Consider the following 26,567-nt stretch of genomic DNA (forward strand, 5'->3'; position numbering starts at 1 on the left):
GAGCAAGGAGGGGCTGCAGAGGTGACAGCAGGGGAAGGAGGGGATCAGAGGCCTGGGGGTGGATACTTTCGGGTCAACAGTTACAAATTGGGCAGGGGGTTTAAAGGAGTGGATAGTGGCGGATGGGGACCATGGTGAGCTCAGAGCACGTGCCTGTCTAAGAGGTGGTTGTTCCTCAGCACTCCCTGGGTGTAGCATGAGGAATGTGGACTCAGTGTCATCAGATCTTCCACTCTTCCAGGAAAAGCCAGAGATCTCTTCTTTTAGAATTTTTTTTAATTTTTTTTTCTAGACAGAGTCTCACTCCGTCACCCAGGCTGGAGTGCAGTGGCGTGATCTCGGCTCACTGCAACCTCCGCCTCCTGGGTTCAAGCAATTCTCCTGCCTCAGCCTCCCAAGTAGCTGGGATTACAGGCATGAGCCACCACGCCCAGCTGATTTTATATTTTTGGTAGAGACGGGGTTTCACCACGTTGGCCAGGCTGGTCTCAAACTCCTGACCTCAGGTGATCCGCCTGCCTCGGCCTCCCAAAGTGTGATGGGATTACAGGCGTGAGTCACCGTGCCTGGCCTCATTTTTTTTTTTTTTTTTTTTTTTTTTAGATAGGCAAGCTCCTGAATTTAAAAGTGGCCAGTTATTCAGAACCTTGAAAGCACCATGCAGACCAAGCCAAGGCGCATCCGGTGTGTGCGTCCTCTCCGGGTGGTGGCCTCTCTGAGGATGAGGCTGGGGTTTGGATCTTGTGGAGGCAGAGTCTGTGTCCTGAGCACAAGAAGGCAGGGGATGGGAAAGGCCATTTTCAGCAGCATTTGATGGCATCAAGGTTGGCCAGGCCAGGTGTGGGGGACACTCCCTTTGGGGTCCTCCTTGTTACTGCGGCCCTCTCTAACCCTGGGCTCTGGGGATTGAGGCTGAGCTGCATCTGCATAGGAGTGGATGCAGCAGTTGTGTGGTCATTCCAAGCTCAGCCCAGGCTCAGTTCCCACTGTCCAGCCATCTGCTGTGGTGACAGGGGCCTGAAGGGAGGGACTGCCTGTGTTCACAGGAGCCTACCATCTGCCGAGAAGCCACCGCAAGCTCTCCCTGGCCTGCCATCTGCCGGGAGCCTCCCTGGAAGGGAACTGCATTGTGCTGGAGAACATTGTTTGCCTGGCTGAGTGTGTTAGACCCTGGAAGGACTTCAGCACCTCCTCCTAGGGCTCTTTGTCCAAGACGTGGTCCCAGCGCTGCATTTGGGGGCGGGCTCTTTACCGCAGATATGCTGCAGCCTCTTTGGATTTTTGTATCTCCTGACAGTGGCATTCCTGAGAGTTAGTGGGAGAGAGCACAGAGAAGGAGGTGTTTTCTCTTTCCAGCAGAGACCAAATTGCTTGTATTCCTGGGATCTTCCCTGAGAGCTTGGCAGGGCTGGCTCCTTCGTGTTCCAAGTTTCGGCTCAGATGACGTGAATGGAGACAGTACAAACTGCCTGCCCCTACCACCCCCCACCACCCGGTCCTGTCTGTTTCTCCGCTTGACTTGACTTTCAGCCTAGCGCCGCTCACTCTTGTCTGCCATGTTTCTTGGTTTCCTTCTTTATTCTCTATCTTTACTGCTGTGTTGATTTTCTTGGCACACACTGAGAAGGGGAGAGAAGTAAAATTTTGACAGATACTGCAAAATTTCTCTCCAAAATATATCACACCAGTGTGCACGTCTGCCAGCAGTGTGTACCACAGGATTTGCTTTCCCCACTATTGGCTAACCCTGGTTGTTCTCAGTTTTTTGAACTTTTGCCAATCTAATTGGGATTAAAAATGGTTTATTTTGCATTTTTTGATTATTTACTAGATTGAGCATTTTCCTCTTGTTCACTGGCCATGTTTATTTCTTGAGTAAATTATTGACTTTCGAAGGATTGATGTCTTTTCTTATTGTGCCTGGGGGACAGAAGGGGTGGGGGAGTTCTTAGGAAAGAGTTGTCCTTGGGACAGACATCCCCCAAATGGGCAAGTTAGACTGAAAGGGATCAGGCTTAGCACCAAGAATGTGCTCTAAAAAGAAGCATCTGTTTCCGAGTTTCCGTAATAGTTAATGAAGGTAGGAATGTTCTAGGCACCTCTGGAAGCCTGTATGACCAGGGGCACAAACAGCAAGCCATCCCTTCCCCCAGCCTCCTTCCATTAGAAGCCGCTGGGACCCGTAGACCAGCATTCACCAGTACAAGTTTTGCGGTAAAAGGAGAAGGCTCTGGGTCTTCACTGTTCCATGAGGTAGCTACTAGCTCATGTGGCCATGAAATAGGGCTAGGGAGGGTGGGCGCTGTATTTAATTTAACTGAATTTAAACTTAAAGGGTTTTCAGTGGTTAGTGGCTGTTCTTTTGGTCAGTGTAGCCACAGTTCATTGGTTTGGCCCTAATGTAAAACCTCTGATGTTCTCATAGTGTAGCTGTTGGGTCGGGCGAGGTGGCTCATGCCTGTAATCCAAGCACTTTGAGAAGCCAAGGTGGGAGGATCACTTGAATCCAGGAATTCAAGACCAGCCTGGGCAACATAGTGAGACCTCATTTCTACAAAAAAAACACAAAAATTAGCCAAGCATGGTGGCATGTGCCTGTGGTCCCAGCTACTCGGGAGGCTGAAGTGGGAGGATCACTTGAGCCCAGGATGTTGAGGCTGCAGTGAGCTATTAATATGATTGTGCCACTGCACTCTAGCCTGGGCAACAGAGTAAGACCCTCTCTCAAAAAAAAAAAAAAGAAAAAAGAGAGAGACTGGGTGTGGTGGCTCACGCCTGTAATCCCAGAACTTTGGGAGGCTGAGGCAGATGGATCAGTTGAAGTCAGGAGTTCAAGACCAGCCTGGCCAACATGGTGAAACCCTATCTCAACTAAAAATACAAAAACTGAGGCTGGACACAGTGGCTCATGCCTGTAATCCCAGCACTTTGGGAGGCCGAGGCGGATGGATCAGTTGAAGTCAGGAATTCAAGACCAGCCTGGCCAACATGGTGAAACCCCATCTCTACTAAAAATACAAAAACTAGCCGGGTGTGGTGGCAGGTGCCTGTAATCCAAGCTACTCGGGAGGCTGAGGCAGGAGAATCGCTTGAATCAGGGAGGTAGAGGTTGCAGTGAGCCAAGATTGTGCCATTGTACTCCAGCCTGGGCAACAGGAGTAAAACTCGGTCTCAAAACAAAACAAAACCAAAAGTTAGCCAGGCATGGTGGTGCATGCCTGTAATCCCAGTTATTCAGGAGGCTAAGGCAGGAGAATCGCTTGAACCTGGTGGGAGGCTTTCAGTGAGCCCATGTTGTACCACTGTACTCCAGACTCCAGCCTGGGCAACAGAGCGAGACTCTGTCTCAAAAAAAAAAAAAAAAAAAAAAAAAGGAAAAAAAGAACAGTCTCTCAAGAGGATCAGACTCTTCCATTTGCAAGCCTGCCTGTCTGTATTAATATTTCTTTTTTTTTTTTTTCCACTTTAGGTACTGTGGTGGGTGTTGTTCTTTACACTGGCAGAGAACTCCGGAGTGTCATGAATACCTCAAATCCCCGAAGTAAGGTGTGTATGAGGTCATGGGGTGCATTGACCAGCTGTGGGCTGGTTGGTTCTGGTGGGTGAGTGATGAGATATTAAAATAGGAACACCTAAGAGTGATATTTATACAGACATATTATCTTTTTATGCATATGCATGTGTGTGTGTATACACATAAATACGTATACATACACATATATAATACAGTACATAAATATGTAGTCACATGTTTGTGGATATATGACATTTTTTGTGCCTTTTTTTTTTTGAAACAGGTTCTCGCTTTGTTGCTCAGGCAGGAATACAGTGGCTCCATTTTGGCTCACTGTAACCTCTGCCTCCTGGGCTCAAGCGATCCTCCCAACTCCACCTCCTGAGTAGCTGGGACTATAGGCATGTACCACCATGCCTGGCTAATTTTTGTATTTTTAGTAGAGATGGGGTTTCACCATGTTGGCCAGGCTGGTCTCAAGCTCCAGACCTCAACTGATCTTCCCGCCTCGGCCTCCCAAAGTTGGGATTACAGGCATGAGCCATTTGTGCTTTTAGGTTAAACTATGGAGCACGTACCGTTTGCACGCCTTGTGTTTCACCCTTCACATGCATCTCATTTCATCCTCATAACAGCCCTGTGAGTGCGGTGCTTCCTTTATCCGTGAGAAACGGCTTCAGGAAGCACCGTGCCCTGTCCAGGCTACACAGTGAGGACAGGGCAGGCCCATGTGATTCAAACCGTGACCTGCCGTCCCAGCTTACCCCTCCTCCAATTTTTAAGAGTCAGAACATTACAGAATAATGTCTTTTGTCAGTAGCAGGAAGAAATGCTGTGTCTCCTAAACTTCAGTCATGGTCGCTCCACCATTAGACGTTACAGCCATCATTACAACTATAAAATCGTTTGTTTAATGTTTTAGCCTTATCCTGGGGCATATTTCTATGAAGTTATGGATATGATCTGCAACTTTTTAAAAGACTATATACATGGAAATAAATGTATTATTATTAAAATAATAATGTCCAGGGCCGGGCACGGTGACTCACACCTGTAATCTCAGCACTTTGGGAGGCCGAGGCAGGTGGATCACCTGAGGCCAGGAGTTGAGACCAGCTTGGCCAACATGGTGAAACCCCGTCTCTGCTAAAAATACAAAAATTAGCTGGGTGTAGTGGCAGGCGCCATAATCCCAGCTTATCGGGGGGCTGAGGTAGGAGAATCGCTTGAACCCAGGAGGTGTGAGCCAAGATTGTGCCCTTGCACTCCAGCCTGGGTGACAAAGCGAGACTCCATCTCTAAATAAATAATAAAATAATGTCCATTAATGCACCACCCAAAAATCAGGTGCCACCACTGGTGTGCGCCCCAGATTTTCAGGCACTACCGAGTTGGTGTTGGGTACAGTGCTAAGAGTTTAGGATCTGAGTCATTTTACAAGGCCAAGGGCACTCTGCAGGGTGGTGGAGGCTGTGCAGTGCGTAACCCAGCCCGCACAGCGGTAACTCGCTGACACATTTCCAAGTGTAAATCTTCTTTAGTTGTAAACATTTTTTTGAATTTTCAGAATTCTTTGAGTTCCCTTGGATGCCTGTTATGAACTCCAGCCCATGGAAGCACAGTGTTCTTAGACCAAAGATATGAGAATCGATGGATCCCACTGTCCTACTTGGGGTAGCGGTGTTTGCAGGGGAAGGACCAGCTTTCCCGCAGGCTGTGAGTTGCACCAGCTAATCTCAAGCCCTGGTTTGTGCTTCGTCCCACAGATCGGCCTGTTCGACTTAGAAGTGAACTGCCTCACCAAGATCCTCTTTGGTGCCCTGGTGGTCGTCTCGCTGGTCATGGTTGCCCTTCAGCACTTTGCAGGTCGTTGGTACCTGCAGATCATCCGCTTCCTCCTCTTGTTTTCCAACATCATTCCCATTAGGTAAGCAGGTGACGAGCTTGAGTTTGGCTGCCGTGACGTCTTCTTCTCTTTACTCATTCAAAGATGATGGTTCTGAGGCTTTTATTATTACTATTTTTTGAGAGGGAGTTTTGCTCTTGTCGCCCAGGCTGGAGGGCAGTGGCGTGATCTTGGCTCACTGCAGCCTCCACCTCCCAGGTTCAAGTGATTCTCCTGTCTCAGCCTCCTAAGTAGCTGGGATTACAGGCATGCACCACCACGCCTGGCTAATTTTTGTATTTTTAGTAGAGATGGCATTTCACCATGTTCGCCAGGCTTGTCTTGAACTCCTGACCTCAGGTGATCTGCCTGACTCAGCCTCCCAAAGTACTGGGATTATAGGTGTGAGCCACTGCGCCCATTGGCTTTTAGAAGGAGCAGATCTCTTTGTAGAGTGAGGACCAAGAGCAATCAGAGTCAGGAGTGTGAACCACACTGAGGCTCTAGCACCAGAAGATCACATTCCTCCACAAGCCATCCTTTCTTGAATCAGAGATCTTTCCTTGCCTTGCCTTCCTATGCTAGGGATGCCATTTAGAGCTCCTGTCATCAGCCAGCTCTGCAAGGTTGATAGTGGCTGTTGGGGCTGCTGTGTTGAGAAGGATTCTAAGCCTGCATCTGGGCTCAAAGGGAAATGGTGTTGTGATTGACAGCAGTGTCTGCTGTAGATGTGTAATGAAAGCTTGGTGGCACATGCCAATCATTTACCTACCTGATTTGGAGGTTGAATAAATATGGTTATTTATTTATTTATTTATTTTTGAGATAGAGTCTTGCTCTGTCACCCAGCCTGGAGTGCAGTGGTGCGATCTCAGCTCACTGCACCCTCCACCTCCTGGGTTCAAGCAATTCTCCTGCCTCAGCCTCCCGAGTAGCTGGAATTACAGGCTCCTGCCACCACGCCTGGCTAATTTTTGTATTTTTAGTAGAGATGGGGTTTCACCATGTTGGCCAGGCTGGTCTGGAACTCCTGACCTCAAGTGATCCACCCGCCTCAGCTTCCCAAAGTGCTGGGGTTACAGGCGTGAGCTACTGCGCCTGGCCTGGATTTTTAAAGTGATATAAATAGTAGATTTTCATAGTAGAAAAAAATGAAGGCCGGTATTAGCAAAAGAATAAAATATAACTCATCTCTGCTCTCACTACCAAGTGATAATCATTGTTAATACTTTGGGATATACTTTTGTCTAGACTGCTTTTGATTTTAGAAAAAGGGGAGTTTGGTCTACTGAAATCTGCCTTTACAAAAAAATTGGAGCAGTGTGTTTTGAATAACTTTTCACATCACTTGTATGTGTGTCCCATCGTTTTTTAGAGCTTCTCTGTGATGTGGGTTAGCAAGCTACTTTTTCTCATATTGTTCTGTTTGCTTCTACTTTTTCCCCATAATAATTAGTAAATATTAAACTGCATATCTTTTTCCCTGAAACTTTCAGTGCTTATACTCTCTCTTATACTTGATATATTATCTTATATTCTGTCTTGCTATTTTGCATATTTAGATCATCTTGGTGAGAATTTGTCTTTTTCTGGGGACAGAGATTGTGGTTTTGTGTAAAACAGTGTGACAAGGACAGGGGGATTGTGCCCAAGTCAGCGTGCTCTGGATGGTGGATTCAGAGGATAAATACATCCACTTTAGTGACTTGACTGCTAGCAAAACAAGTATTCAATCTAAGTGACGTGGTAACCTTCAAAGTTCTACCTGTAACATGATTAAAAATTGGTGAGTCGACTCTTCATTTGGCCCAGGGCTAGCCAGTAAAATGGCAAGCAATTTGATTAGTTTATAGGATGATGAATTATTGCGAAGACTTCTGTTTACTTTTGCAATAAAATTAAATTTCAAAATGAATATAATACATACAATGGAATACTCTTCAGCCTTCAAAAGGAAGGAAATTCGAATGCACCTTACAGTGTGGGTGAACCTTAAGAACGTTATGCTAAGCAAAATAAGCCAGAAAAATAAGCCCCCCAAAAAGCCAGAAAAAGCGTATGATTCAACTTACATGCAGTGTCTAAGGTAGTTAAATTCCAGCTGGGCGCGGTGGCTCATGTCTGTAGTCCTAGCACTTTGGGAGGCCAAGGTGGGTGGATCTCTTGGGCTCAGGAGTTTGAGACCAGCCTGGGCAACATGGTGAAACCCCATCTCTACTAAAAATACAAAAAATTAGCTGGGCGTGGTTGGCACACGCCTGTAATCCCATCTACTCTGGAGGCTGAAGTGCAAGAATCGCTTGAACCCGGGAGGGAAAGGTTGTGGTGAGCTGAAATAGCACCACTGCACTCCAGCCTGAACAACAGAGTGAGACTTCATCTCAAAAAAAAAAAAAAAAAAGGTAGTCAAACGTAAGTAGAGTGCTGGTTGCCAGGGGCTGCTGGGGCTAGGGTTGGTGGGGGATGGGGCGTTATTGTTGAATGGGTCTGGAATTTCACTTTGGGCAGATGAAAGAATTACGGAGGTGGATGATGCTGATGGCTGATAACAATGTGAATGTGCTCAGTACTATAGAATGGTAAATTTCCTGTTATGTATATTTTACCACAATTAAAAAAATATAGCATCAAAAATATATTAGCTTAAGGGATCAGTAATTTTTCTAAAAGGTGAGATGGAAACCACTACCCTTTCTGTATTTTAAGTGACTTCAGTCCATAACATGAGCTTTGTGACAATAATGGATTTGTTCCGTGTGTGACTTGACGGTGCTGCTGACCCTTGCTGAGTCTGTGCGTTCAGCTCTGGCAGTGTGCTTCTGCAGGGAGTGAGTCTACATGCGATGGCACAAATGTGTTTAGAGTCCATGTTTGTATAAAGATACAAGGAACCTTACCTCTGTCCTGTTACCCTGTTTGCTCTGGTTTTGTGACTAGCTTGCGTGTGAACCTGGACATGGGCAAGATCGTGTACAGCTGGGTGATTCGAAGGGACTCGAAAATCCCCGGGACCGTGGTTCGCTCCAGCACGATTCCCGAGCAGCTGGGCAGGATTTCGTACTTACTCACAGACAAGACAGGTGAGCTGCTTTCTGGGACCTGCACAGGATTCTCGGTGAGAGAAGATGCTTGAGGGCTTTGGCTGAAACTCTTGGGCTCTCTCTGGACATATGAGAGATGCGTGTTGCTGCTATTTTATTCTCTTCATCTTTTGATGAAGATTCTTTGGTGATGAAGATGATGATAACAGCAGCAAACCCTTACTGAGGGTGAATTTTGTGCAGAATACAATTCTGGGGAGTTTCAGTGCGGTCACTCCTTCAGTCCTCACCCGAACCTTGTGAGTTAGGTAGTGTTTCTGTCCCCCTTCCGCAGATGAGGAAATGTGGCCCAGAGAGGGTAAGTGACTTGTCACGGGCGCATAGTAGCCGAAGCAAGCTTTAACTCAGGCAGTCAGGCCTGATCTCTGACCACACCCTGATACTGCTACACAACTTAATGCCTATCCAGGCATTAGGCTATCAGAGTGGTGAAGAGCAAGGATTGGGAGTGGGAAGATCTGGTTTAAGCCTCATCTCTACCACTTAGTGTCCACGGGGTAGAAGGGAAGCTAATGCAAAGATCCTGGGCGGCTCACCAAATCAGAGAAAAATGAGGTTTCTGGAAGGAGAGCAACCAGGAAAGTTCTGGACAAGTCAGCATTAGGACCCTCCAGGTGGTCTCTGTAGGGCTCTGCCATTTAGGGATGTATCTTTCTACTCAAGGGTCAGAATCCTTCAAGATAGAATCTCATTGCTCTAGTGTATGTCATTTGTCACTCTCTTGGCCAATGGAATGGGCCAGGCCCCTGATTGACAATCCTCTTGGGCCACCTTAGGGAATGGGCATGGTGTGGTTAATTTCCCCTGGGAAAGCTAGGAAGCCATTTTCAAAAGGGGAATGGGATTCTAGGCAGGCAAAACACTGCAGGTGTCTACCCCAGCAGGGACAGTACTGACCGCAGTGTGTGACATACAGCAAACTCTCCAAAGATGGCAACTGTCATTACTGTTAATAATAACAAACATCCTGAGAGACAGGCCAGCCACTCATTTGTCTCGTGTTTTAGGCACTCTTACCCAGAATGAGATGATTTTCAAACGGCTCCATCTCGGAACAGTAGCCTACGGCCTCGACTCAATGGACGAAGTACAAAGCCACATCTTCAGCATTTACACCCAGGTAAAGCCTTCCGTTTCAACACCCAAAACAATTCCTTGACATTTTTTTTTTTTAACAGCTATATTGAGATATAATTCACAATACCGTACAATTCACCCATTTCAAGAGTACAATTCATTGTTTTTTTTTTTAAGCATATTCAGAGTTGAGCAACTGTCACTGCAATTGATTTTATGTTTACCCCAAAAAGAAGCCCTCTGCCCATCAGCAGTCACTCCCCAATACCTCCCTTCTATACCCATGACACCCACACTTCCTTTACACTTTGAATAAAATTGCAGTTGGGGTCCTTCCCCGTCTTCCCCATCTTCAGGGCTAATCTGCTCCGCTGAAGTGCTGATGGACATTAGGAAAAACCTGTGAGAAAATTATATGCCCGATAAATAGAACCAGAAGGAACCTGCTGGTTGATTATACTTCAAGTTTACGACCATGTTGATGTTTTCCCTTTCCCTGGCTACGAGCCAGAACACCAATAACAAATGGTCTGCTTGTGAAATCATCATGACGTTATTGATTACCTTTAGTTTCTCATCTACATTCAACTCAACAATCATGAGGAAGAAATTAGTTCCTCAGAGATGACTTGCAGTTTATCTGTTCCTACCTTTATTTTTCCTACCAAGTTTCCCAAAACCAGTCACTTTTCAGAGAAAGTACTACTGGCAAATATCCTAATATTCCTAAAGTGTTAGACCGGTGGGTCCCCATCTTGGCTGTGTGTCAGAATTGTTGGTGGTATTTCAAAACAAAACAGAACAAAAACAAGAGACGTTTATTTGGGCTTGATACCCTGGAGATTCTTACTCATTAAGACTTAGGGCAAGGTGTGGCTTTGGGTTTTAAAAGTAAGACAAACACACCCCTTGCCAATTCTGAGGCACATCCAAGGCTAAGCCAGACCACATTAGACCAGCTCCATGTTGCAGCACTTGTGTGGAGATAACAAGAGAATAAGGAGGTCATATTTTGCTTAAATTCGTCGAAATAGAGAACATTCCCATAGTCAGAAGACCAGTAATAAATATGAATGAATTATCTCTGTATACAGGTTAAAGGCAGAATCCCTGAATACTTCTTGATACGGTCATAATGGACATTTAGTTTTCTGGAACATTTGTCAGTGGGCTGGATTTCCAGGCTGTCTCCTGAAAATGGCAGAGCAGGGGACAGTGTGACAGTGGGAGTAGATGTTAAGTTAGAACAGCTGACTTGACACAGTTCATGTTATCATCTACAACCAGCAACAAAGCCCTTGTTGCTGTTCCAGGCTCCACGGGAAGGCATCATGGCTGGTCTCCAAATGGATCTGTGGACCTTTTTCAAAGACGTACTTTAGCACTATTAAGAGATCACGAGGAGCTTCCCTGGACGGGAGGATGCGCTGCACAGCCCCCGTTTCCTTCCTGTCTCTTTGACTGTCTTCCTCTGCATGGTGATTTGGGGTTGGTGTCTCTAGGGCTCGGTGCTGGACTCTGTTATGTTGCTCCCTGGATGGCCCCTCAGCCTGCTTCCATCGCTCCATGGATGCTGATGGCTCTGTCTCCATTTCCATCTCTAGGCCTGACCTGGAGCTTTGGATTATAACGTAGCTGAATGTTTGGCATTGCTGCATGTGGTTCATAAGGATGCTGTACCTGGGACCCCTCCTGACTTTCTTTCTTCCCTCATCCCCTAAACCTATTCTTTCCCAGGGCTCCTTGTCTCAGTGCACACCACGCCCTCCATCCTGGTACCCTCATCACCCCAACTGACAGCCACTGCCCCTTCTCCAGTACCTGCTCCCACCCGATCACTAGATCACCCCTTCGGCCTTTTTCTTTTCTTTTTTTCTTCTCCCTTTCTTCCCTTCCTTCCCTTCTCCTCCCTCCCCTCCCCTCCCCTCCCCTTCCCTCCCCTCCCCTCCCTGCCTCCCTTCCTTCTTTTGTAACAGGGTCTCACTCTGTCACCCAGGCTGGAGTGCAGTGGTGCAATCACAACTCACTGCAGTCTCAAACTTCTGGGCTCAAACAATCCTCCCATCTCAGCCTCCCAAGTAGCTGGGACTACAAGTGTGCACTGGGTATGCACCACCACACCTAGCTAATTTGGTTTATTTTTTATAGAGATGAGTTCTCACTGTGTTGCCCAGGTTGGACTTGAACTCCTGGGCTCAAGTGATCCCCTCACCTCCCAAAGGCTTCCCAAAGTGTTGGGATTTCAGGCATGAGCTACTGCACCCAGCCACCTTTGGCCTTTTGTCTTCACCCCTTCTCACTCACTCAGCAAGGTGACCCCCTCCCTCACCTGTCTGCCGTGACCGCCTGCACAGGAAAGCTGCCGGCTTTCCTTCTTGCCCTCCTCTCAGGAGCCTCTCGGTACCATCATCTCCATGGTGGAGTCTGAGACTTCCCGGTGGGATCTAGCCTTGGTCTTCATCCCCTCCCCTTTCCCATGGTTCAGCCTTCCAGGCAGGGTGAGCTGCCTCATTTCTGTGTCTTAAATTAGACCTTTCCTTCGGAGCCACCAACCCCAAATGCCCACCAGGCTCCTTCTTGTGGGGCTCATTGATTGGATTGTCATGTATATCAGCACCCAGCTACATGTCTGTATCGCTCCCAGCCCCCTCTCGGCCGTGCTGACTCTTGATGATTATATTAGACAGCTTCATAGGTGGCGGTGTGTGCATCCGGTGGGAGTTACACCCAAGCCATGTTGCTGGTATTTTTAAGAGCTCCTGGTGTGTGCGGAAGCCGTCCCATCTCAGGATATTTGTGTATTTTAGCTTTTATGGTTCATTTTTGGCTTAGCACAGATAACACTCTTTGTAAAGTGTTGAAACTCAGAAAACCACACTTCTTACCGTGAACCCCACCTCATACTCCTTCCTTAGGGGAAGCTCATAAATCAATTTGCCCATCCCGGCCTTGAGTCTCACATAGCTGTGTGTTGTGGGGTTAGGGTTAGCTGTGCGAGGCTGGGGTGAGCTCAGAATTCCAGTACAGATCTACCCAAGTGAGGGTGTGTGCATCTTTCTCTCATGATGTCTAAAAATCCTGGCATAAACACAGGAACACGTGTGTGATGGGACATTTGGAAGCTTTTGCATGCTTTTTTAAAACCAGTTTTATTGAGGGATGATTTACATACCTGAAAGTTCAGCCATGTTGAATACACACTGTGGTGACTTTTAGTAAATTTACAGCTGTGGAACCATCCCAAATATCTGATCTTAGAATATGCCCACCATCCCTGCTCCCATTGCGGTCACTCCTCCCACCTTAGAGCTTCATAAGGGGTTCTTATACTAGTGGTTCTTTCTTCTTTTTCTTTCTTTCTTTTCTTTTCTTTTTTTTTTTTTTTTTTGAGACACAGTCTCACTCTGTCGCCCAGGCTGAGGTGCAGGGATGCGATCTCGGCTCACTGCAACCTCCACCTCCCGGGTTCAAGCAATTCTCTGCCTCAGCCTTCCTAGTAGCTGGGATTACAGGCACCTGCCACTACGCCCAGTTAATTTTTGTATTTTTAATAGAGACGAGGTTTCACCATGTTGGCCTGGCTGGTCTCAAACTCTTGACCTCAGGTGATCCGTCCGCCTTGGCTTCCCAAAGTGCTGGGATTACAGACGTGAGTCACCATGCCCGGCCCAGTGTTTCTTAAAGTACAGCCTTTGGAACCCCTGGGCTAGATCACTTGGGCCAGAGTCAGGAGCACAAGGAGTGCTGCCCAGACCTGCAGTTTTAACAGGTGAACCAGGTGTTTTCAGACTACAGTAGCGTTGGAGAACAGCTGCTGTGAAACTGAGGTTCATCCCTGTTCAGAGCATGGGTATCTAAACCTGTGGACTCCAAGGAAGAGTTTGCAAGATGACCCACTGGGGTACAGGAAGCGCCTCTTTACATTTCAGTTTCATCTCCAAAATTAATGCAAAATTAAAATCTTACTAATACTATTGAGGTTGACCCAGGGGCCCTCACTCCACGTATCAGGCAGGTACTCGTCAGGTCCGGTCCTTGAGGTGTCCTGCGGAAGGGGCTGGAATTCCACAGTTGTTTATTTTCCCAGAGTTGAAATGTAGGGCTGCAGTTTATGAGTGTCCAGGTGACTCGTTCTAAGGATGTGGTTGAACTAAACTGGCCTCATAAAGAGAGCAGGCGGTTTGAAAAGACTGCTGCAGGAAAGCTTCAGATTATTAATACAAGGCCAAGTAAACAGTAAGAAAATGGCCAACACATTAGGAGAGAAAACTATAACCAGCCAAGGACTTGTGATGATTTTTCACCTGGGTTATTCATTTACTGGTACTTTTTTTTTTGAGACGAAGTCTCACTCCATTGCCCCATCCTGGAGTGTAGTGGTGCTATCTTGGCTCACTGCAAACTCTGCCTCCTGGATTCAAGATATTCTCCTGCCTCAGCCTCCCGAGTAGCTGGGATCACAGGCATGTGCCAACACACCTGGCTAATTTTTTTTTGTATTTTTGGTAGAGACGGGGTTTCACCATGTTGGCCAGGCTGGCCTCGAACTCCTGATTTCAGAAGATCCACCTGCCTCGGCCTCCCAAAGTGCTGGGATTACAGGCTTGAACCACCACGCCTGGCCATTTACTAGTACTTTTAATGGAACAAGGAGATACAATTTAAAAACCATAAAATTTGCTCTTTTAAGCATATGATTCTGTAGTTTTTAATATGTTCACAATACTGTGCAAACATTGGTACCGTCTAATTTTAGAACATTTTTATCACCCCTAAAAAGAAAGCCCACATCCCTTGAGCGCCCAACCCCCCTGCTGTATCCCCCCAGCTGTCAGTCTACTTTCTGCCTCTGAATTTGCGTACTCTGAACATTGCTTATAAATAGAATCAAACAATATGTGACCTTTTGTGTCTGGCCAGTCTTCCATTTAGCAGAGTATTTGCAAGGTTCTTCCTGGTTGTAGCAGGTGTATGTACTTTATTCCTCTTTGTAGCTGAATAACAGGTATGATGATTTGAAATTTAAGTTTAGGCTGGGCGCAGTGGCTCACGCCTGTAATCCCAGCACTTTGGGAGGCCGAGGTGGGCAGATCACGAGATCAGGAGTTTGAGACCAGCCTGACCAACATGGTGAAACCCCGTCTCTACTAAAAATACAAAAAAAAAAAAAAAAAAAATTAGCTGGGGGTGGTGGCGGGCACCTGTAATCCCAGCTACTCAGGAGGCTGAGGCAGGAGAATAGCTTGAACCCAGCAGGTGGAGGTTGAAGTGAGCCAAGATCGCGCCACTGTGCTCCAACCTGGGTGACAGAGTGAGACTCCTCTCTAAAGGAAAAAAAAAAGAAATTTAAGTTTAAATCTATAAATCTCAGTGCTCCTTATCCTGAGTATATGTTATTTTGAGATATTAGCTAATTGTATGAGAAATGTTGTTTTTCATTTTGTTTTCTTATTTATTTTTATTTTTATTTTTTTGAGACAGAGTCTTACTCTCTTACCCAGGCTACAGTGCAGTGGTGCCATCACAGCTCACTGTAGCCTTGATCCCCCAGGCTCAGGTGATCCTCCCACCCCAGCCTCCCAAGTAGCTGGGACCACAGGCATGCGTCACCATACCTGGCTAATTTTTGTATTTTTTGTAGAGAGAGGGGGTGTTACCATTTGCCCAGGCTGGTCTTGAACTCCTGGGCTCCAGCAATTAGCTCACCTCAGCCTCTCAAAGTGCTGGAATTACAGGCATGAGCCACTGCAGCCAGCCCTGTTTTTCATTTTTATCATAAGATTTTAGAATTTTTTTTCTTGTTTTGTAATATTCAGTAGTACAATACAATATTTATACAAAGATCAATATATATAGATGGAAGGTACTTGAAAAACTTTTCCCGCCGGGCATGGTAGCTCATGCCTGTAATTCCAGCACTTCAGGAGGCCGAGGTGGGCAGATCACCTGAGATCGGGAGTTTAAGACCAGCCTGACCCAACATGGAGAAACCCTGTCTCTATTAAAAATACAAAATTAGCTGGGCGTGGTGGTGCATACCTGTAATTCCAGCTACTTGGGAGGCTGAGGCAGGAGAATCACTTGAACCTGGGAGGCGGAGGTTGCAGTGAGCCGAGATCGTGCCATTGTACTCCAGCCTGGGCAACAAGAGCAAAACTCCGTCTCACAAAAAAAAAAAAAAAAGAGAAAAGGAAAACTTTTCCCAATATGTCACATGATCAAAATATTTCAGGACAACTAGTCTGTATTACCTAGAGCTTGTGGTAGTTTATTTTACTCTTCCCAGCAAGTGGAAATATCTTGAATTCTTGTTAATAGATGCATCTGAGGAAAACATGAAGGACTACTGGAAATGGGAGCCTTGTGGTGCCCTGCTCCAGAGACACGTGGCCAGCACGTCTGCCTGTTTCTCTAGCCTGCTTTGTACACATAAATTCATATTTTAAACCATATTTGGGCCAGGCTCAGTGGCCCATACCTGTAATCACAGCACTTTGGGAGGCCAAGGTGGGCGGATCACTTGAGGTCAGGAGTTCGAGACCAGCCTGGCTAACATGGCGAAATCTTGTCTCTACTAAAAATGGAAAAATTAGGCCAGGTGTGGTGGCTCACGCCTGCAATTCCAGCACTTTGGGAGGCCGAGGCGGGTGGATCACAAGGTCAGGAGATCGAGCCCATCCTGGTTAACGTTGTGAAACCCTGTCTCTACTAAAGAAAATACAAAAACTTAGCTGGGCGCGGTGGCACGCGCCTGTAGTCACAGCTACGTGGGAGGCTGAGGCAGGAGAATCGCTTGAACCGGGAGGTGGAGGTTGTAGTGAGCCGAGCTTGCGCCACTGCACTCCAGCCTGGGCAACAGAGCAAGACTCTGTCTCAAACAAACAAACAAAAAAAAACAAAATGTAGCCGGATGTGGTGGCGGGCGCCTGTAATCCCAGCTACTCTGGAGGCTGCGGCAGGAGACTTGCTTGAACCCAGGAGGTAGAGGTTGCAGTGAGCTGAGATTGTGCCACTGCACCCAGCCCAGGTGACAGAGCAAGACAGTCTCAAACCATAATTGGGATTATTCCATATACTTTGGTCTGTGAACTGTCATTTTTCATTTACTGAGTTGTTTTTTTTATGAGCGTGTGAGTTTGTGATTTATTTTTCTACACACAACATATATGCACAGGATGCACTCAGTACATCAGTACTGACTGCCAGAGAGCGTTCTTCTTACTTTCTGCATCCACAGAAAACAGATACAAACTTCAATTTATGTTCTCTTTTTTTTTTTTGAGACGAAGTCTCACTCTGTTTCCCAGGCTGGAGTGCAGTGGTGCCATCTTTGCTCACTGCAAGCTCCACCTCCCGGGTTCATGCCATTCTCCTGCCTCAGCCTCCCAAGTAGCTGGGACTACAGGCGCCCACCACCACGCCCAGTTAATTTTTTGTATTTTTAGTAGAGACGGGGTTTCACCATGTTAGCCAGGATGGTCTCGATCTCCTGACCTTGTGATCCGCCCGCCTCAGCCTCCCAAAGTGCTGGGATTGCAGGCTTGAGCCACCGACTTTATATTCTCTTGAGGAAGAATTTTTTTGTCAGTGTGGTTTTCTCTGGGACATGGAGCCTACTTCATTTTTTACTCATTCAAAAAACTTTCTGGTATTTATGAAAGTTGTTTTGCAGAAAAAACGGCCAAGCACAAAGACAAAACATTGAATTCGCCTGTATTCCTATCATTCAGCAGTCACCAGTATTAACACCTGGGTGGATAAAACGCCAAATCCTCTGCCTTTGTGTGTCTGGATAGATGTGTTCTTTATTTCTCTCTGTTTCTGTTTTCTTTTCAATGAGAACCCATCATATTCCTTTCTTTTTTAACTAGAGTTGACCACCAGAATTGCCTGTAAAGTTAAAAAAAATATAAATATATGCCTGGGCTCTACTGCATTCTTTGGGTCTGGATCTTAAGTATGTATATTTTTAAAATCTTTTTTTTTTGAGATGGAGTTTTCGATCTTGTTGCCAAGGCTGGAGTGCAGTGGTGTGATCTTGGCTTACTGCAGCCTCTCTGCCTCATGGGTTCAAGCGATTCTCCTGCCTCAGCTTCTTAAGTAGCTGGGATTATAGGTGCCTGCCACCAAGCCCAGCTAATTTTTGTATTTTTAGTAGAGTCGGCATTTCACCATGTTGGCCAGGCTGATCTCCAACTCCTGACCTCAGGTGATCCGTCCGCCTCAGCCTCCCAAAGTGCTGGGATTACAGGTGTGAGCCACTGTGCCCGGCGTGTATATTTTAAAAAATCTTTATTGGTTATTCTTAGAAGCCTTCCTGGTTAAGAACCACTGCCAGAATAACACTATTTAACTTCCTTCTTTTCACTCATGTCAAGGTTTTTAATGGTTTCATAACACAGTCCAGACTAGAGTAAGACAAGTGAGGAACTCACATAGCAAATTTAACCGGGTGCCAAAAAAAAAAAAAAAAAATAAAGCAAATCATATTTTGGTGAAAAAAAAATTTTTTTTTTTTTTTGAGACAGAGTCTTGCTCTGTTAACCAGGCTGGAGTGCAGTGGCGTGATCTCAGCTCACTGCAACCTCCGCCTCCCAGGTTCAAGCAATTCTCCTGCCTCAGCCTCCCGGGTAGCTGGGATTACAGGCACCTGCCACCATGCCCTGCTAATTTTTGTATTTTTAGTAAAGACGGGGTTTCACTCTGTTGGCCAGGCTGGTCTCGAGCTTCCGACCTCAGGTGATCCACTCGTCTTCCCCCAAAGTGCTGGGATTACAGGCGTGAGCCACTGCACCCGGCGCAGTGCAATATTTTAAAAACTCAAGTGCAAAACATTCATGAAGAACGGAATATTGAAATTTTAAATGAAGGCAAGATCCAACCTTGTGCTAGCACAGTTCAGTTGCCCTAACTCACCCTGGTTCTAGCCCTGGATTTATAGTTTCAGTGGCTGTCAGGCTTCTCATTATTGGGGGCTGGATTATTCTTTGTCATGGGAGGCTGTCCTGTGCCTTGTAGGAGGTTAAGCAGCATGCTACAGATTTCTATAGCATCCCTGTCCCCTGACAGTTGTGTGACAACCAATTATGTCTCCAGACATGACCAAATGAGGGGCAAAATCATCCAAGTTGAGAATGATGGTGATATATGGGTACATTGAAATTTATTGACTTTGTGTTGCATGATGATGTCTGCTCTAAAACAGTAAACACTGGATTTACTCAGTCGCTTAATCAGCTTGTAGCTCAGCTGATTCATTTGGAGGTAGTAGCTCTGAGCTTGTCTCTGGTGGTGGCCCTTTGAGGTGAATGAGTCATCAGCTCTGAGCTTTTTTGAGGTGGCAGGTTAGTTAGGGTTATTATAACAAAAATTCTTTATCTTTAATAGTGTATTTCTGGCTGGGCGCAGTGGCTCACACCTATAATCCCAGCACTTTGGGAGGCTGAGGCAATAGAGGGAGACCTTGTCTCTACCAAAAAAAAAAAAAAAAAAAAAAAAAAAAATGCTGGGCATGGTGGTGCTCGCCTGTGGTCCTGGTATTCGGGAGGCTGAGGTGGGAGGATTACTCGAGCCCAGAAGGTTGAGGCTGCAGTGAGCTGTGATCATGCCACTTCACTCCAGCCTGGGCAACAGATTGAGACCCTGTATCAAAAAAAAAAAAAAGTGCGTTTCAGTTGCAACCCATTCCTAATATCCATTAATAGTATGAATGCCCATATGTGGTGAAGTTTTAACTGCATTTGGAAAGAAAATTGGCATTCCTGGTGACTCAACGTTTAATTTTTGTATTAATTTTTTCTGTAATAACAGGCTGGAGTTCTTGTCGGGAAATGGCCCTAGCCGTGGATTACTCATGGGAAAGGGAAGCCTATTTTCCCTGCCTTCGTGTCTCATTTATTGGCTGGGATGCTATAAATGTCTCAGGGGCTTTATAGGATTCGAGACACTCGCTCAGGGGCCCAAGTCAGGGCCCTTTGTATTTGAAGATCTTAATTCCTCTCCCAGTAGTGACCTGTGCTTGGTTCTGAAGTCACTTCTGACCTCGTGTGGAGCTGTTCTGCCCTCCCTCCCTCCATAAGGGGACCAGTGGTTTTTCCCCAGGGCAAAAAGAGTCATAACCTGCCTCTGTGGATGCCACATCTGTTTTTGTTTTCCCCTGGTATTTTTTAAGTAAGAAGAAATGTGTGTAGGTTAAAGGGCCTATGGGGAGGAGGTTAGAGATAAACACTGTACAATGTGAAACTCTTCCATATGGGGAATGTGAGGATGTTTGAAGACCAGGCCTAAGACAGGCATCATCCAAACACAGCCCCTGGTCAGTTTCAGTGCCTTAAGGATGTATGCGCATGACCATTTGGTGTGCAAATGAGACTTTAACAATTAAAAGAAGCAGTTTCAGCACTGATGAGTATTTCCTCTCCTTCCTGGAACATTTTAGTAGGAAAGGTGGGAAAATATTAATTTAAGAGAGAAAGATATGTGGGTGGAGGCATTGAACCTGTGGCCTGTGATGTTGGTCAGGCTATCATAGTTGTCTTCCAATTCATTCATTGTCAGATGGTCTCCTGAGTGAGGCCTTTGTGAACATCTGACCGTCTGTGGTTCTCTTTTTGCCTTGCTTGGGAATTGTTTCACCTGTAATACAAAATCCTGTGGCTCTGTGTTATCCCATGTTTGAAATATTAGTGGAAGCATTTGACTTTTGTAGATATGAAAGCAGATTGCTTTACAAAATCCAGAAGTTCATGAAGGATGCCCCTCAGTACAGCTTTTCGTTTAAATCCATGGTTACTGAAACTTGCCAACCACAGTAATTACTTTGTCAAAGGTCTTGTTATTGCACCTAATGTTAAATAACGATTTGGTCCAGGTGCTGAGGAATGCGGACAGAAATGAAGACACGTGTTCGTGGCTAGAACGTAAATTATAGAATTGAAAAAAAAAAGTTCTCGATTTAGTCTCTCCAATAGAGAACCTTTCTGTAAATCTTTTCTGTATAATTTTAGAGTTAAATTCTTTATAATTAAAAGCACTCGGCAAATAGTGATTCATTTAAACCGGAGTTCTGATTCATTACTCTAATTATTGTTACCATGCAGTGCCCTTTGGCCTGGAAGTGAAACTCGTGTGCTCCTGACACCAGAGGTTAACAGAGCAGGAAGCCAGACCACTGTGTCCCCGCAGTGACCAGAATAATTTAGTAATTGTCTAATTACCTGAGGAGTCTAATGCTACTACTAAAAATAGTATTAAAAAATTAAATGAAAGTCATTTTCTTGTTTCTTGTAACCCATCTGTTCTCTATTTTGGGCAATCGGGTGTCATGAGTGTAAAGTGCGACTCATTTTAAAGGATCAGATCACTTCTCTCCTGTTGGGTAAATATGTTTTTAATAGAATGTAGAATCTGGTAACTCCATACACATTTCTAGCCTCCACGATTCAGTTAGCTATGGATTCAATAAGACTGTTGTAGGTGACCCCTTGTCTAAATCTGTGATTTAAAATCTGAAACTGATGTTCATTTCATAGTTGTTTCTTCTTGAAAATGAAAAAAAATTCATGTCAATTGAGGACTCCCTACCACCACCTTGGGAATATTAAGTTATTAATTTAATTGTTCAGCAAATATCTATTGCATAACAGGCACTGCCCTGGGTACTAGGAATACAGTGATGAGTAACTAACTGAGGTGAGCCTTCTGTTTCTATGGTCTAATGAGAGGGAACTGTCAGGTAAATAGGCCAATTAAGACAATGAAGAGAGTAACACACAGGGTGTTGCTGAAATGTGACTTGCAATGGGAAGGCAAGTGGAGTGCCATGATTTGGGGGGGCCAGGAAGAGCCTCTTTGAGGAGGTAAAGTTGAATTGAGGCCTGAATGATGAGACTGAGCAAGCCAGCCGTGCAGTGAGCTGGCAGATGGGGTTCCAGGCAGAGGGCACGGCAAGTGCAGAAGCCCTCAGGCAGGAAGAAGCTTGGCAGTGCCCAAAGAACAGAAAGGCCAGCATGGCTGGAGCAGAGGGAACAGGAGGAAGATGGCATGAGGGACAGCTGGAGATGCAGGCAGGTGCTGATCAGATGCGAGGGCATTTGGCTTGTGTTGAACAATGAGCCGTAGATTGTTAACAAGTACCTTTTTCCCCCCAGTGGTCTTAATTTTCATTATATTCTAAAGCAGTAGAACCCTTTCTTCAAAGGAAGCCTAGGTGGGGGCCGGGCACGGTGGCTCACACCTGTAATCCCAGCACTTTGGGAGGCCGAGGCGGGCGGATCGCTTGAGGTCAGGAGTTCGAGACCAGCCTGGCCAACATGGTGAAACCCCATCTCTACTAAAACTACAAGAATTATCAGGGCTTGGTGGCAGGCGTCTGTAATGCCAGCTACTTGGGAGGCGGAGGCAGGAGAATCATTTGAACCCAGGAGGTGGAGATTGCAGTGAGCTGAGATCACGCCACTGCACTCCAGCCTGGGTGACAGAGTGAGACTCATGTCTCAAAAAAAAAAAAAAAAAAAAAAGCATAGGTGGCACCTGATGTGTGACAGGAATGGAGCTGCAGGCTGCATCTCCCATCCTGCTGCAGTTGGTGGTGCTGAGCGGGTTTCTCAGGATTCCTGGGGCTCAGTGTGGAGCCTGGATTGAAAACCATGTGTAGTTCACTCCTCTCATTGACAGGAAACAGGCTCAGAGAACAGGCACCACTTGCTGCAGGTCTCCTAGCTGCTTCCTACCCATCCAAGAATAAGGCTCAGCTTTGGTTACCCTTCAGTGCTCTTTTTACCATGTTGCTCAAAACCATTTTTCCAAGACTTAACCCATTCCTGGCCCTTCAGAGGCTGAGCTGTGTTGCCAGTTGTAAAGGAAGGGATGGAGAAGGCCAGTTGTATGCCATGGAGCTGCCTCTCAGGCAAGAGCTGGGGTCTAAAGTCAGCCTGCAAGGCAAAACTTGAGCACAGTTACCATTACACCTGAAAGTCTAGCTTTAGTGGAGGGCCAGGTGCCGTTTTGCAGTGAGTCCCATCCGGCCGGGGTTTCCTCTGGCCGTTCCTGACCCCTCTCTGGACTGCCCTGGGTTGCATGTTGTTGATGGTTGTTACTTGCATAGGGTACCTGATGAGGTTGTTGCCTTCTGTTGTAAACCAAGAAGATTGTGAGCTTAAACAGTGGTTCTAAGCCGAGGGTGATTTTGGCCTCTATTGGACATTTGGTGACATTTCTTGTCACAACTAGGGGAGTGCTGCTGGCATCCAGCGCATCTGGTGGCTGGAGGACAGGGATGCTGCTGAACACCCTATATAATGTCCCCCAACATAGGAGTACCCAAGTGGGGAAGCCCTGCTCTGAACTACCGGGATCCCTTTCAGTGCAGTGGGGTCCTCATTCTGTCAAAAGCCCCTGACACCACCCCAGGGAAGATAGATTCACTCAGTCTGCAGGTAGAATCATTCTCGTTCATTAAATTGTTAATTTTTTCCTCTGTTTATTTTTCTTTCTTTTTTTTTTGCCGAGCATAAATGACAAACCCTGAAAATTGCATGTCATTTATTTGCAACATTATTGTAGATATACCTAAGAGTTCTGTGTGTTGGAACAGTAGAAGAAAAGCAATAGCTGCACGGCTGTTCTTCCACACTCTCCAAATCATTCCTGCCTCTGGTCATCTTCCGTGTTCATTTCTCCTTCCTGTAGCAATCCCAGGACCCACCGGCTCAGAAGGGCCCGACGCTCACCACCAAGGTCCGGCGGACCATGAGCAGCCGCGTGCACGAAGCTGTGAAGGCCATCGCGCTCTGCCACAACGTGACTCCTGTGTATGAGTCCAACGGTGTGACCGATCAGGCTGAGGCCGAGAAGCAGTACGAAGACTCCTGCCGCGTGTACCAGGCATCCAGCCCCGATGAGGTAAACCTGGGCAGGTGCGGCAAGGCCTGGGGAGGCTCTGCTTGTTTTCTCTGTGCTGGAATTAGGTGTTTTCTAAGGAAGCAGTGTGTCGGGGCGGACAGGAGCCAGGATGGTGCAGGGCTGCTGGGAGACACATTTTCAAATACAGGAATGAACCGCTCTTCCTCTAAAAAGAATAGCCTTGGACTTGAGGTATAGCCTGAATTAGGAAAGTTAGAGATTTTGTTTTGTAACTCAAAAGGCCAGCATAACAGGGCACAAGGTCCCATTTAAACCACATACTTTAAAAAAGACATAAATAATTAAGATCTTAGTTAAGATAAACTCCACATTCCATACAGTCTACTCATTTAAAGTATGACTTTTTTATTTTTATTTTTTTTCCCGAGATACAGTCTCACTCTGTTGCCCAGGCTGGAGTGCAGTGGCGTGATCTCGGCTCACTACAACCTCCCCCTCCGGGGTTCGAGTGAGTCTCCTGCCTCAGCCTCCTGAATAGCTGGGATTACAGGCGCCCACCACCATGCCCAGCTAATTTTTTGTATTTTTAATAGAGATGGGGTTTAACCATATTGGCCAGGCTGGTCTCGAACTCCTGACCTCAGGTGATCCATCCGCCTTGGTCTCCCACAGTGTTGGGATTACAGGCGTGAGCCACTGCGTTGGTGAGTATGGCTTCTTAGTATAGTTAGTATATTTGGGGATTTTTTTTTTTTTGCAGCCATCATCACAATCAAATTAGGATATTTTTATCACCCCAAAGGAAATTCTATACCCACTTTCCTGCTGTACTCCCTTCTCTTCCTCATTCCTCCAGCCCTAAAGCACCCACTAATCTACTTTCCACCTCTATAGATTTGCCTATGACAGACACTCCAAACAACTGGAACCATACAATAGGTGGCCTTTTGTGACTGGCCTCTTTTCACTTAGCATAATGTTTTCAAGATTCATCCACGCATATTCATGCATCAGTGCTTCATTCCTTTTTATAACTGAATAATAATCTTTATAGATATCCATTCGTCAATTAATGCACATTTGGGTTTTTTTTTGTTTATGTAGATAATGCTGCTATAGACAATTTTGTACAAGTATTTTGAGTGGGTGTAGATTTCTGTTTCTCTTGGGTATATACCTAGGAGTGGGTTGGCAATGTCATATGGTGACTCTATAGTTAACCTTTTGAGGAACTGTCTGTCTGTTTTCCAAAAGTGGCTACACTATTTTACGTATCTACCAGCAACGTATGACAGTTTCCGTTTCTCCACATCTTGGTCAATACTTGTTACTGTCAGTTCTTTGGATTCTGGACGTTCTAGTCAGTGTGGAGCAGTATCTCATTGTGGTTTTGATTTGTGTTTTCCGGATGGCTCCTAACGTTGAGCATCTTTTCATATGCTTATTGGCCATTTGTTTATCTTCTTTGGAAAAATGTCTATCCATGTCCTTTACCCATTTTTACTTTGTCTATTTTTCTTTTTGTTGTTGTGTTGTTTGTTTGTTTTTGTTTTGCTCTGTCACCCAGGTTGGAGTGCAGTGGCGCGATCTTCCCGGCTCCATCTCCCAGAGTGCTGGGATTTTAGGTGTGAGCCACAGCGCCCGGCTACCTTTCAATATCTTTTAATTTACTTTTTAAAACGTGAATTTTCCTATTGATATAGTTCGTATCCTCCTTTTTTCACTTGCTATTTTATCATTTCTGTTTTCTAGTCATCTTGAATATTATTAAAAACATTCTTTAAGAATTGCTACCTATGCATGTGCCCTAATATCCTAACTATTCTCATAAATGGAACTTCTCATACTGTAGGAACTTAGGTCATTCCTAATTTTTAGCAATGATATTTATAAGCATTTTGCAATGAACATCCTTACACCTTATAATTCTAGAAGTGGTGTGATTGGGTTTATGAATTCAAGAGATACTTTTGAGTAGACTAACACTGTGATATTAGTGCTAACAAGACAGCCCCAGGCCCCTAGGGAGGAGGCTTGTGTGACACAGTACAGTGTGTGACTCACTCCCAGGATCCAGCTCCACACTTGGGCAGTTACTTACGCTTGCTGTGCCTCCAGATCTGTGCCATGGAACCCCCACAGTGGGGCTGCTGTGAGGCCCCAAGTAGGCAGTCAGTATATCTTGTGGGTCAAATTGAATGAGTATTTTTTTTTTAGAGATGGGGTCTCGCTATGTTGCCCAGGCTGGAGTAGTGCAGCGGCTCTTGATAGGTGCAATCATGGCTCACTGCAGCCTTGAACTCCTGGGCACGAGCCATCCTCCCTCCTCAGCCTCCTGAGTAGTCAGGACTACAGGCGTGTGCCACCATGCCTGGCTTTAAATGAGTATAAGGCTCATGGTAACTATGGCCAGAGTGCTTCCCAGAATTTTTTTTTTTTTTAACCATTTAACTCTTCTACCAACATTGGGAGGAATCCCAATTTTTTTAAAATCCATTTTAGGAAGAATGGGGCTCTTAAAGTTCTGGACCAATTTGCAAGTATCAGTAAGCCTGCGGTTCCCGGCGGTTGGGGGATGGCACAATGAAAATCTTTCCGAAAGTTCACAAATGAAAGAATGCTTGAGTGTCATCTTCTCTGTCCTGGTGCTTCTTTCTCCCTTTTTTAGGCGGTGGAATTTGTCACCTGGGAGACTCCTCCTTCCAGCCTGCAGGGTGTTTGTGGAACAGCTCAAGCTATAAAACCCAGTTCATCCATGACCGTTGACATTTGAACCAGGCTTTTTAGGAGTGAAAAATGTTGCACCCCCCCAGCCAGCTTCTGAGATGGGAATTGTGTGCAGAAAGAGACAGGGGGAGGGAGGGTAGGTTTGGGTGATTGTCCTGATCTACTTGGACTTGTGCCATAGTAAGTGACAATTTCAGGTTTATCATCATTTCTTCTTTCTGTGGCTTGGCAGGTTTAGTCTGTTTTTCCCTTTGGGAATGATACTGTGGAATAGCGACGTCAGAGAGGGCCATATTTTTGGTAGCTATGGACTGGGAACCAGTAACCTGTGGGTATTTGATGGAATTCAAATTTATTTTATTTGAGCTCCTGACCTCAAGTGATCCATTGGTCTCCCATA

The 26,567-nt window shown here is 45.8% G+C and overlaps 1 protein-coding gene across 1 annotated transcript in view; it reads left to right on the plus strand.

Annotated features, from left to right (window-relative positions):
• Positions 1–26,567, plus strand: part of ATP9A (ATPase phospholipid transporting 9A (putative)) — a 173,414-nt gene that overhangs the window by 91,673 nt on the left and 55,174 nt on the right. The window contains exons 10-14 of the mRNA XM_030826735.1: positions 3,470–3,546; positions 5,281–5,441; positions 8,337–8,479; positions 9,508–9,620; positions 23,267–23,479. Coding sequence (XP_030682595.1) covers positions 3,470–3,546; positions 5,281–5,441; positions 8,337–8,479; positions 9,508–9,620; positions 23,267–23,479 — 707 coding nt within the window. The remainder of the gene's footprint in view (positions 1–3,469; positions 3,547–5,280; positions 5,442–8,336; positions 8,480–9,507; positions 9,621–23,266; positions 23,480–26,567) is intronic.

The sequence above is a fragment of the Nomascus leucogenys genome, chromosome 13 (genome assembly GCF_006542625.1).
Source record: "Nomascus leucogenys isolate Asia chromosome 13, Asia_NLE_v1, whole genome shotgun sequence".
In the NCBI taxonomy this organism is placed as follows: Eukaryota; Metazoa; Chordata; class Mammalia; order Primates; family Hylobatidae; genus Nomascus; species Nomascus leucogenys.